The sequence below is a fragment of the Balaenoptera borealis genome (assembly GCF_965194805.1).
Source record: "Balaenoptera borealis genome assembly, chromosome: X".
Classification (NCBI taxonomy): Eukaryota; Metazoa; Chordata; class Mammalia; order Artiodactyla; family Balaenopteridae; genus Balaenoptera; species Balaenoptera borealis.
Window position 1 is genome coordinate 17,060,224 of NC_138881.1, and position 12,944 is coordinate 17,073,167.

Genomic DNA, 12,944 nt, shown 5'->3' on the forward strand with positions numbered 1-12,944 from the left:
TAGACAGGCTTATGCTGTAGATTCCTTTTTGCTCATTCTAGTCACTGCCTTTATGTCTGTTTTCCTACTGAGACGGAGGACAAATTCCTAAGCAAGATTTGGTAGCTGCTACCAGTCCTCTGGTTCCATAAATTATTTCTGCTGAACTCTTTTGTAACGCAATATGTGAAGCAGCTTGGCCCTGGTTCTGAAAGCAATACAATATTTGTGGTTTTAAAACAAGGTGTCACAAGTCAGCAATTATTTTGAAAAAAACTTTTTTTGATTGATGTGAACTACCTACATTGATGCAAGGCAAAAAAGGAATGGTGAGGTTAGGTTTAAAACTTAATCTTACTGCAAAATAATTGTTTAAAAGTTCATTACTCACCTTATTTAAATCTTTAGTGTTCCCCCGGAAGCTCTTGCCCAGATCCTTGATGGATTCAGTTCACATATCTTTTCCTACCATAAGCAGGTATGGTTGTGTGTCCTGGCACAACCCAGACACCAGTTCAAAAGTCACTAAGCTCTCAAACCTTTCATCTGCCTGATAAATTTGCTTTGTTTAACTCCATATTCGTTAGGTACTCCACAACTTCTTCTTAAATGTTCACACCAATTTTCACTCTCCCTTAGACTGGTAGGGAAAGAAAACATAATGGACCCTGAGGTAGATTTCCTAACAATACGTCAAAATATTTATTGCTCCTCTCTTCCCAGGCCCTCTACTTGAAAATTGAAAATGACAAACGTGGATCCCACTATATTTCCATTGGACGGCTCTGGTCTCAGCCAGTCATGGCATAGCAGAGACAACTAACTAGCCACCAAATTATTGGGTTGGCCAAAAAGTTTGTTCTGGTTTTTCCATAAGAGCTTATGGAAAAACCCAAACGAACTTTTTGGCCAACACAGTACTGGTGCTCTCCCCTACATAGAATAGCACTATCCCTGGTAAGAAACAAAGCAGCCAGGGACTATACTTCCCAGCATCACTTGCATCTAAGTGGGGCCATGTGACTAGTTCTTGTCAACGAAATGTGAGTGGAAATGATACGTGTCCCTTAGAGGCCAAGGTGGTTGGAAAGCAGTGTGTCTTTTCCATCCTCTTTCCCTATTCTGTCAGCTTAATGCAGAAAAACATGACAAAATTAGAAGATGAGGGAGCTACAAGATGGAAGGGGCCTAGTCCCTGAATTACCACTCAGAAGAGAGTTGTAATAAAGGATATCTGTTTTGGACTTCACAGGAGGGAGAAAAAAGTTCTATTGTATTTGAGACATTGTGCATCTTGTGGGGAGGGTGGGGTTGTTATAGAAGCCAGCATTACCTTCACTAATACACGTGGTCATCTCCTTCCCTTTGGCCAGTGATTAGCTTAGGGGTCGGTGTAAGACCTAGTACTGGCCCATGAAAAGCAGAAATCTTCTGGGAGCTTCCGGGAAAGAGTTTCCCCCCTGATAGAAGGAGGGAGCAGTACAAAGGGCAGCCTGCCACTAACTTTTTCACAACTTTGACACAGTGGCATTGAGGATGGGATGCTGGTGCCAGAGCAGCCTTCCTAAGAGTCAAGAAACTCAAAAAAGTGCTGCCCCAGAATTCTGATGTCATTTAGCTGTCTTTGGAGCTTGTTACATATTATGTGTGATTAATAAATAACCTTAATATTGAAGCTACTTTGCGTCGTGTGTAGTGGAATGATCAAAATTAGTACACTTATTCTAAATTTTAAAAAATTCATCCAACAAAGATTTATTGTGGGGCTCCTCTGTGGCAGGTGCCATTCTAGGTGCTGAGGATCCAATGCAAAGACAAAAACCAGGATCCTTGAGACCGTCATCTCATGACAGAATGTGGGTCTGGCAGAAGGATATGTAGATCAGAGGCCATGGATTTGAATCCAAAACTTTTCTCAGTAACAACTGTGTTTATTCACTCACAAATATTTACTGAATACCTGTGTGAGGGAGTAGGAATATGGCAGCCCTGCTGTCAGGAGGCTTACAGTGAGGGAGATAGACATTACTCCAAGAATCACACAAATAAATGTCTCACCGCAAACTGTAATAATATGAAAATGTGTAACAGCAAACCTGGCCTCATCACCCATCACAATTGCAAATAAGAACTTGTTAAATTATTTGTCTACTGTCTCTCTTCCCTGCTAGACTATGGGCTCCAGGAAGGTGGGGACAATATCTGGTCTCGTTCTCTGCTCTATTCTCATCCTTAGCAAACTGCTTGGCACAGAGTAGGGAGTAGGTATTCACACATAAGTGCTTAATAAGTGAGCATTTATGACATGGGTTTCCTCCTGGATGAGGGAAAAAAAACTATCCTACCAACTGTCCATGTTCCCAGATGGAGGGTGCAGGTATTCTGCTGGAACTGAGCAACAGACAGACCAAATGCCCTCAGCAGAAGATGCCCAGGGATTTGCAAAGTCAGCAACAACTCCTGGTGAGGGAAGCTGGTTGAGCTCAAGTGGGAAACCTGCAAATATAACTAGGAGATGTGTCGACTGGCAAGAGCCTCTAGGGGGTAAGTCTGTGTGATTTCCCAGGCAGGAACTTGGAAGTATGGTGGGCCAGGGCAAGCGCAGGCTCCAAAGGAAACCTTGGGTTTGGAGCCCGGCTGTGTACTTCCTGGCTGTACATGACGGGACTTCACCTGTCTTGGCCCTCATGGTAAAGTGAACATGGCAACAGCAGTGCTTATCTCAGAAAGCCCTTCTGAAGGCTAAGGGAGAGAATGCGTGGAGAGCTCTTAGCACACTGCCTAGCTGGCTCGGGTCCGGTTCTCCAGGAACAGGCTCTGAGACCAGTTAGCACACAGGAAGGGCGTGGGGAGTGCTGGGGGAGGGGGGCAGGGGAGTGAAGGAAGCAGCAGCCAGAACTTGGGCTGCAATACGTTCTCAACAAAGGCCTCAGGTGAACCCACAGGGAGCTCTGAAGCTGGGACAACCCTTCTGAGTTGTCCTAACCTTGAGGCAAGGGTCTTCATATACCTGAGCAATCCAGTCAGGGTCCAGCCTATCCACAGGCTGCCCAAGTGAGGGGATTTAACCTTGGTGAGGCGGCCTCCTTCAGTCAAGGGCAATTCTTAGAAAGGAACTCCACCGACATACCTCAGCAAACTGTACCTCCAGCATCTGGAAGGAGACATCCGGAAGGACAAATATCTCAGTCCTAAAAGGGAGGGCCGTGCAGGTGGCACACCATGACATCTGTGACACTAGCATTTAATGTGAACCTTTAAAGCCATTAGAGCAGCTGCTTAAACTTTCCCAAAGCTTGCTGAGGACTTAAGGCATCCTCGCTGTCAAAGTACAACTTCCAAAAGGTTAAAAGCATAATTGTGATGTAAATGTACAGTGAGCGTGTGGCAAAAATGTGTTGTGGAGGTTCAGAGCGAGCCTCCCCCAAGTGTGCCACATTCGCATGAGGATTATTTTCAGCTAAGGGTCACTGAGACCCTGCGGATTCAGGGGAAACTACTGCCCTCCTTTGACTAACTAGAAGAATTTAAATTGTTGTTGTTTCTTCTTGACCAGAAAAAGAGTTATTAGCAAAAATAAATTTTATCTAAGTGGCCCCATCTATATGGCAGGACAAACATCTAATTATTGATACCAAACATCTGCTCTTCTTCTTATCATTCTTTGGGTGACGCTCCTGTCCTGGGAAGCCCCCAGCCGCTATCCCATTCCTCAGCTCGGATGGCACAGGGACCTCAGTTTACCTTTCTGTCTCCGAACCGTTCATAAATGTGGGGTCTCTGACCCTCTCATGTATGTGGAGTTCCCATAGAGATGAAATTAAATTTGACTTTCTCCTGTTAGTCTCACGTCGATTTAATTCTTAGATCAGCCAGAAGAACCTGTTAAGGGTAGAGGTAAATTTTCTTCCTCCCCGACAGTGTTTAACTCATTAAGGAGCAGGATGACAAAGCTGGATCAAGGGAGGATACAGAACCGATTGTGACGCACACTTGGATGTAAGTATACACACAGCAACACACACATATATTTAGTGGAGCAAAGAATGCTGGAGAAGACTGCAAAGTCAGATACAAAATTGCTTAGTGCCCTACAGGGACAAACAGGAATAACCTTTGGAGGTAGCTTTTCTATAGGACAAAAGTCATCTGCAACTTTCTGTCTACAAGTGAATAACTCCGGAGACTGGGTTCTAGGTCATAGCACACAGGCAGTCATAGGAAGTCACATCCCCTGAGACTCAGTGGCCCCTTGGGCTGCTTTGTTGAGACCATGCTGTCACAGGGCTTTGTAAGGGCACACTGTTATCTTTCGGCCTTATTTCCATGTTCTGGATAATTTCTTACCATCGGTGAGCATTGAACACCTCATACCAGCCATCGGAGCTGTCACCATACAGGGGTGGCCCCTGAGAAGCCTTCAGAAGGCCAGTTCCACTGAGCAAATGGGAGTTGCTTCTTTCCTCCCAGGGATGCCAGCAAGATTCAGTTTGTTCTAAAACAACCATGAAGACCCACTGCAGGGGCTGCATTCAACCCCACAAGCTCTTCGAACATCTACTGTGCAGGACCTAGCGCCTTCCTAGCTATCACCTCTTTAGTGACAACTTTCTGACTGTCTCAAAGATAAGCCTGCACGCGCTACTAGGAAAATGCGATTGAAAGACAAGTACAACCAACAGAGAGCTGTGGGCTCTTGATTCGAAAAAGAAGTTTCTTTAAGCAAAAGTTTAATTCCTTCGGACTCTATTCCTTACATTTTGCATTTCGTGAGATGGGGAAAGCTTGCCTTAATACTTTCTTGGAAGTCCAGAAGGCTGGCTGCTTTAGACCTTTCCCCTAGCACCAACCATCCCTCAGAGCCAACCGGAAGAATTAAACTTGGCATTTCCTAACTGCTGCACAGAAGCTTCTCACTTACTTACCACGGAGCTGAAGGCACTCACCACTCCATGTCTCTCATTGGCCTAAAAGGCCCACATTGGGCATCTGATAGAAAGCCCATGTTTGGCATCTGATCCAATATTTATGCACACAGAACGTGAAACAACACAAAACAGCCGGCGTGGATTGAGTTAGATAAACACCACCCTAATTTGGCCTGTTGGAAACTAGGGGGAAAGGCGGAGCAACTGGTTCAGGGGATACTATTTTCAAATCCCATGGTCTTGCTTCCAGGTACGATGGGAACTTGAACCAACAGTAAAGCCAAGCTCTGCTGCTGTGAGTAGACACATGGATAATAACCCTTGCAAAAGCGAGCTCAGATGAAAAGGTTCTAGAATTAGATAGTGGTGATGGTTGCATGGCTGTGAAGAAATCAAAGATAGAGTTGTATACTTTAAAAGGAAGGAATTTTTATGGTACGTGAATGATATCTCAATAGTTTTTTTAAATAAAAAGAATCAGAACTACAATTCTCCATGGGGCTTCTGGCCCTTCTCCGCTATAAGCAGCTGCTTTAGCAAAACACCTCTGCTCTCAGGGGCAGGAGAGCCTGTCAGCTCCCCTGGGGGCACCAAAGCTGTGGCCCCGGGGTCAACCCCAGCTCTGCCAAGTTCCGGCTGTGTGTCCCTGAGAAAGTAACCCTCTCCTACCTACCTCACATCCTGGACAAGTCTTAGGACCACCTCGCATACAGCAGGAACTCAGGACGTGCCGACTGTTAAGGTTCATTCCTGCAGGAGAAGCTTAAACCATGGCGAGTAGAGGCCACTGCTTCCCACCTCCTGAGATCACAGCATATCCCGGGGAGGGGGAGGCATCAGTTGGAGGTCTTTGGAGGTTGGTACCAAGCCTCATGTCTAAATTTCCCCGACTTAAACCTTGAACCATAACTGGCACCCACGCCTTGGACCCCGCTCCTGACTTTATCATTTCCTCACTAACTTCTGGGTCCTTATCCCCAGCCCACCAGAGATGCTGAACTCGGTTGACCCTCAGGAGACACTAAAGCACGTGCTCTCTCTCTCCAGGAACAAATGATCAACCCACCCTGGTCCCATCATGCACTAAATTCTCACCTCGCTTGGATATGTCGCTGATCTCTATTTCTATTCCAAATTCTATTTCTCTACCAGACTACACTGTTTTAGGGAGTTCCCTGGTGGCCTAGTGGTTAGGATTCCGTGCCTTCACTGCCGTGGCCTGGGTTCAATCCCTGGTCAGGGAACTGAGATCCCGCAAGCTGTGTGGCAGGGCCAAAAATAAAAAATAAAAACAAAAAGACTATACTGTTTTAATTATGGAAGTTTTACCATATATTTGATGGTTTGTTGGGGGAAGCCTCCCTTTTAAAAAACTCACTTTATAAGTTTCTTAGCTTTGTGTTCATTTTCTTACATGAACTGTACAATTACATCTTTTTTTTTTTGGCCACGCAGCACAGCTTATGGGATCTTAGTTCCCTGACCAGGGATCAAACTTGGGCCCTCGGCAGTGAAAGCACCGAGTCTAACCACTGGACTGCCAGGGAATTCCTGTACAGTTATATTTTCAAGTTGCAAAACAGAAATCCCATGGAGTGGAACTTCATTTAATTTACACAAATGTGAGGGTGGGTCACCTACTCATCTTCTTCGGGTGTGTAGGTCTTCCCATTCAGGGGACATGGCATGTCTTTCCATTTACATCTATTCTTATGTCCCCTGGTCAAGTTTTAGACAAAGCTTGTTCTTTCTAGGAATTTTATGAGTTTTTTTAGGATCCATTTTCTGTTTACTTTTAATGTGTAAGAAAACTATCGATTTTTCTTCACTTAGTGGTTAGCTCCCCTGTGGAACTATTCTGAGTTTCCCAGTTGTTTCCCATGGATTCCCCACAAAAAGACTATCTGTAAAGGTTTCTCTTTTCTAATGTTCCTAAGAGCTCTCGCTCCATTTTCTTATATAATTGTGCTGAGTGATGCTAAAGAGTGGGGATGGAGGTCACTCAGTGTTGTGCCCCAATGTAATGGATATAACAACTCTAGAAACAAGCTAGTTCTTTACACTTGCTTTCCAAATGAAAAAAATTACAAAAGCATTTGACTAATAGGAAACCTGTATATACTAAGAAAAATTTAGAATATTCACAAAATAGAAATTGCTCTTGGGAGTGACTAGACGTTCACTATGACACTCTGGCCAGAGCTCATGATGACAGAAGCTACTTATAATGCTGCTGTCAAAGGCCAGCATGTGGAAAAAATGAGGATGTCCACTCGTGTGCCCTCACCAGAGGCTTTGTCATCAGAGCTGGGGACAGCTGCGTTAACTAGGCCCTCGGCTTCGGAGGTGGCAGCCCAGCAGTTACCACAAGGATCTGACATCCCCATTCCAGTCCTGGCCCTCCTGGCTCCTGGTCTTGGCTGGTATTGTCTCCCAGGCGGTAGACAAGCCATGATTTAGATACAGAAAAAAAGTTGGTGTGGGTTTCAGCTTACTGGAAAACAGGGGTCACCATTCCCATTATAATTCTGTTTAAATGCCAGATTGCTCTACGGAATGTTTTTGGAGATTACACTAAGGTTAACTGCATCTTAGCTAGCTAGCAGTCCCTCGCATCAGTGGTATGAAAGTACAGCAACTTTACTTACAAGTTCATCATGTCCTGGGACAGCTCATCACTGAAGCTTATTTCCACAGTTGGTTTCACTTGGAACTGGCAATAGAGGAATTTTAATGAGTTAGACAGGGAAAGGACACCCACACAGGATTTAAAATTTTTTTTCCAAATAGGTTTTCAAAAATCTGGTATCTGGTTTGGTTTCAGCACATTTTTTTCATCGAGCCTACAGAAGCAAACAAAGCACTAGCACGCCATCAGACTCTTCAATGAAAATGTATTTCACGGTAACACAAGGTACACATCGTGCAAATGAGGCATCACCAGGATCACAATGGTGCTGTGAGGTACAACGGATTGCAAGAAAACAGACATTTAGCAAAATAGGGCTATAAGAAAGATGGCAAGGCGTTTTTTTGAAAGTCAGACCATGCTATCATTTTCTATGTGCTTGTCATAAAAGGGATTTTCCCCGATATTCATCAAGATCCATGGCACTGTATTATTGGAGGCATGTATTTTATTTAGTATATACACATACACAAACGTACACAGTTTCCATAACTAATACAGTCTTACACTGTAGCTGGTTTTAAGAGCACATGAACAAGATTACTATGGAGACTTTTTTGTATCTCCTGGTTGCAAACCTCAGTCAGAATTATGGATCTTTCTAAACTCTTTATTGTACAAGACAAAAAAAAAGGTTTCAAAGAAGAAAAGGTTATTTTAATCTGAAAGTCACATTTCACCACAAGAAATGAAGAAAACACATTATTATATGGCATAAAACGTGTAAAGTATACATTCTACCGTCATTTGTCCCCCGTCCAGATGTTTTTAGGTTCAAGCCTGTTCAAGTGACATATTGGGTCCAGTTCAGGGGCCCCTGTCTCAGAGCACTATGCTTTTCATTTGTACCTGGTTTTATTAGAGTAAACAAACAAACAAAAGCCCCAAGAGCCAAGAGAAAAACAACAGCAACAACATGAAAAGCAACCACCTGGGCAGGAGGTGCACAATTCATTCAGTCCAGAAGCCACTTGAAGGTCTGGAGTGACTACAGCTTGGAGGATTTAAGGTACAACATGAAAAGGTCCTTGGAGATTCAGGTGCCCAAGTCTGGAGGAATACGCCTAAGAGAGCAGACGGACTTCCACGCGGTTCACTGGCTCCCTTACTCAGCCAGACTCACTCCGCTAGCCGCCCAAGGAGCAATGGGGGGCAACACATTTTAAAGGTGGCTAAGTCTAATAATAAAACACGGCTTCTTGATAGTAACTTCCAACAAAGAAACCCCAGAGATGGGGGAAATGTTCCAGAATTTCTTCTCCTTCTAAACACAGACAGGGAGATATGCAGCCCAAGTTTTCAGTATATGTTTAAGTAGAGTCTGGGTAAATGTCTAGGATATTTACAAGAAAAGACATCTAAATGTTTATATGCTCCAAGTCTGGGGATAAGAATGGTTATAAGGTGACTTTCCAAGCCGAAATCACACGGGTTATTCAGAGGATCACTATGATAATAGAGTACAGGAAGTGCTTTATCAGCAGCTGAAGCTCATAAATAGAAATGTAATATGGAACTCTGCTAAAGCCCGACAAGGCCAACGTCTCAAGGGTCTACTGAGAGTGGCCAGCATTTGACATACTAAGTAGGAATACAGTTACATTTTGATTTAATAGTTTGGAATCCAGCGGTTAAGGACGACAGAAGCTTCTTCAGAGGGCCGGCAGCTCAGATTTGACTACCAGCAGCTTCATGGGTTCTCCAAACGCCACCTGTGGCAATTCAAAACCAAAATCAGGTGAAACCAATGGAGAGACAGTATTTTGCAAGTTGTAGCATCTATTCTCTCTCACTAAAATGATCACAGTGTGGGACTTTCTACCTTCTTGGTAATTGCTTTTTCCTTGGCTTATAGAGTCTCTCAACGGAAGTGCTGCAGCATTTTGTGTAGGACTATTCTTTTAGGGGGTCAAATTTTCTTTACGCGGGACTGTCCTAAAACCTGCAGGACGTTTAATGTCGCAAATGCCAGTGCTGCCTCCAGCCACTGTGACAACCACCCACAACACCTTTCCAAACACATTTCCAGCGGGGGTGTTGCCACCTCTGGCTGAGAAGAATTTGATAACTAGACTTATATGACAGATGAAAATATACAAGCAGTATGAATACAATTATTTAGTCAAGATTTTTTTTGGACAGGGATTTTGCACTTCTTTTAGTTAGAAATGTAGGAAATAGATTTGAGAAGCCATGAACACTCTTCTAAGTTTTGTGGATTTTCTGGTCCTTAACTGATAGTGAGGTCAGTGAACCGAAGGGTGCAAGGTATGCTAACAACAAGAGAAATCTCTTACTAAATATTAATCCATGTAACTGTCAGGGAAAGAGAATACTCAGGTGAATTTTTTAAAGTGTCCAAGAAGGCAGCTGCTCTTCCAAACCAGGGATATGGTTTATTCTAAAAACTGCCTGTCATGCATTCCATCTCATGTGTGAAAGGACCACAACTGCTTCCCCTAGAGCCAAGAGAAGCAAACTCCAAAATGCACTGTCTACAGCCAACAGCTGAGGTCAGGTAGAAATAAGTATACGAGACATTGTGACCTCGGCCGTGTGACCTCCCCAACCTGTTTCCTCATTTGAGAAATAGAAAGGTTGGACTAAATCATATCAGTTATTGAAGTTCTATTATAGGAGTGGAATATCATAAAAAATAAGGTGACTGAGATAATGCTGAGAATAGAAAAATTTAAGTCTAAAATGGGAGGAGCAACTGGAACTAAGTTATGAAAGTATTTGATGACAGATTCTAATTATGTTTTTCATCATTCAAAAATAAGCCCCAAACTGAAGCAAATCCAGTATGAGGTGAGTATAACTAAGTACACACAAATCCAGTGTTTATAACCCATAGATATATCTTACTCAAACAAGAAGCTTCTAGAAGCACTTCGGCAAGAAAAAAAGGCCAAAGGCGGGGAACGCTTCAGGGCACAAACTTCAGTTCTTCCCCCCCTTACTCCTTCAGGTATGATCCAAGAACAGATGTTTGCTTTGAAAGAATCCAGAGGAAGTCAACAGAACAGCAAACCATTTAGCCCAACACTCACCAATGTATACAAGTGATTCTAGATAGGATGTGGGATGTCACTGAATAAAACTAGGGGGGAAGTTCATTTTATTAACACTACCTTGCACCACTATTACAGCATTCTCTCTTTGTCTGTAAAAAGTTGCTACTTGAGACAGATGGTTGGTCAAACTTTTAGCCAGTGCTTCTACATGCACCCCCTGCCCCGAACAGCAGGGGTGGGCACGCTGGGGTGGCGCAGAAGGCTCTCAGATGAGGATTCACTTGAAATCCATCTCAATTCTTGTACATACCATGAGTCCACATTTGTTTGCTTTTTGTAAAAATAAAACTGACTAGGAGGCTGAGTGACGTTTATCTTATCTTCACAAACCCCAGTTGGAGAGTTACAGATTTAGACTATCATCAAAAGACTGTACCTTTCATTAAAGAGATGTTGTATTTGTCAACAGAAGGTGTTCAGAGTATTTTCTTGGCCAGGACTGTTAAATCCTTCGATCAGGTTTTTGTTACAGTCATCCAGGCTGAGATTTTCACTGGATCTCTTGGGGAAAATGGGGGGGCCAGTGAAATCTAAGAGATCTTGAAGTGCTCGGGCATTACCAGTTCCATTTTGGTCCAGAGATACCCCAGGAATCATTTCACTCACTGGTGAAAATTCTGGGATAGAGATAAGCTCTTCTTTTGAAACAGGACTGGAGGGGGAGGGGGAGAGAGGGAGGGAGAGAGAGAGATGGAGAGATAGACAGACAAACTATTAATTCTATTTGTCATATTTTGTTATACTACTCTTCTTTTCTAGAGAAGATGGATTTAGAGCCAGAGCTTGTGTGTAACACATTATGAAAGATACAAGTTAGTTCAAGTCTGAGACACTGATAGAAGGGAAGCGGATTTGAGACAGGAGGGAAGGGGGCAGGGCACAACCTTTAAAAAAATGACATAGCCCTTGAGGATACAAAAACTGGTTAGAACCGATTAGACCCAGGATGGTGGAAGATTCGACTTCCCTTAGACCCTGAGCCTCATTATACCCTCATTATAATGCATTAGCATATGCTAAAGGACAACGCACAGGCGCCATGAGAGTTCTGAGGCTGACCATAAAAGGCCAAAAAGTAGGCGGTGGCCCAATTCCTGGAAATCCCCGCCCCCTCTCCAAAAGAGTTGGAATAATCCTCACACTTGTTAGCGTATGAAATTACCCAGCCCATAAAAACCAACCCCGCCATATTTCAGGGTCACTCTTGCCTTTTGAGACTGACCGTATTCTGTCTATGGAACGTGCATCTCCCAGCGCCTCTCACCTTCTGAGATGGCCTGCACTCTGTCTCTGGAGTGTGTATCTCCCTAAATAAACTGGCTTTCCCACTTAGTTCTTGGGGCAGAGCCCCCTTGTCTGCCCACTTGTATCCCTCACAAGCGTTCTATATTAATAAATCTACTTCTTGCCTATCACTTTGCCTCTCGCTGAATTCCTTCTGCGCTGAGACATAAAGAACCTGAGCTTCATTAAGTCCTGAGACCAGGTGTGCGATTTCAATTAAAATACGGTGGGTTTGAGTCCCAGCCCATGGGTTCAAGTCCCATCTGAGGTGTGTGGTTTCAGATTGAGCAGGGCTGCGAAGGCCAAGCTCACGCTGCCCATGGGAATAAAGTAAAAACCCGCAGGCACCAGCGCACTACTACAGAGAAGCCAAGCACTTCCAAAACCCTTAAAATGGGAAATGCAAACAGAGCCAATGCCAGAAGCTGAAAGTGAGCTGAAGGTGGGGGGGGGGGTGTCTAATCACCACGGGGTGCCTTGGTGCAGCCTCTCTCTATCAGCACCGCCTCTGGGGAGCAGCTTTCCCTCCCCAGACCTCACTTTCCTCCGCTGCAAAATGCAATCAACAAGCGTTTCTCCCCCCAGGCGACCACGCGGGGAAGACTTTGCGGGAGCCACCTGGAGGACATGCTCAGCTGAGGCCAGGAACGTCGTTAGCAAGGACCCCCGCCACCCACCCGGCCACCTGCAGAGCCGATCTCTCCCACGGTGCCCTCGCTAAAGTGAGGCTTCCACTCCCCCGTCCCCCCCACCCCACCCCCGCGGGCCTCGTCTCTCTCTCTCTCCTCTCCCTAGAGGTGGAAGGAGGAGTTTCTCGTAGTGTGTCAACCAGAGGCCTAGCTCAGATGAGTGGTGGGCTGGGATCTGAGGTCCCCTCACCAGGAGTCTCTCTGAACAGCCAGAGTAGGGCTGCTGTCAGGTTTGTCTGGTTTTTTTTTCTTCCTCCATAAGAGCTTAGAGAAGAATCTAGAAAAACGAGTTGAACTG

General features: G+C 44.5%; 2 protein-coding genes across 19 annotated transcripts in view; both read right to left on the reverse strand.

Moving 5' to 3' along the window:
• The window catches only part of BCLAF3 (BCLAF1 and THRAP3 family member 3), an 82,997-nt gene that overhangs the window by 68,451 nt on the left and 1,602 nt on the right, over positions 1–12,944 (reverse strand). The window contains exons 1-2 of one of the 3 annotated variants that reach the window (XM_082375612.1): positions 7,556–7,580; positions 2,990–3,133 (exon numbers count right to left, since the gene is read on the reverse strand). Coding sequence is in view for 1 of the 3 variants with exons in the window: in XM_082375614.1 (XP_082231740.1) it covers positions 7,556–7,566 (11 nt within the window). In the remaining 2 variants the exon portion in view is untranslated. Of the gene's footprint in view, positions 1–2,989; positions 3,134–7,555; positions 7,621–12,944 lie in introns of those variants that run through there. The other 2 variants (XM_082375609.1, XM_082375614.1) reach the window with 2 other exon arrangements.
• MAP7D2 (MAP7 domain containing 2) overlaps positions 7,785–12,944 on the reverse strand; it is a 105,979-nt gene continuing 100,819 nt past the window's right edge. For all 16 annotated transcript variants that reach the window (XM_082375577.1, XM_082375578.1, XM_082375576.1 and 13 more), the window contains 2 exons: positions 11,050–11,325; positions 7,785–9,308 (listed from right to left, as the gene is read on the reverse strand). In XM_082375577.1, the coding sequence (XP_082231703.1) occupies positions 11,076–11,325 (250 nt within the window). In that variant the 3' untranslated portion in view covers positions 7,785–9,308; positions 11,050–11,075. The remainder of the gene's footprint in view (positions 9,309–11,049; positions 11,326–12,944) is intronic.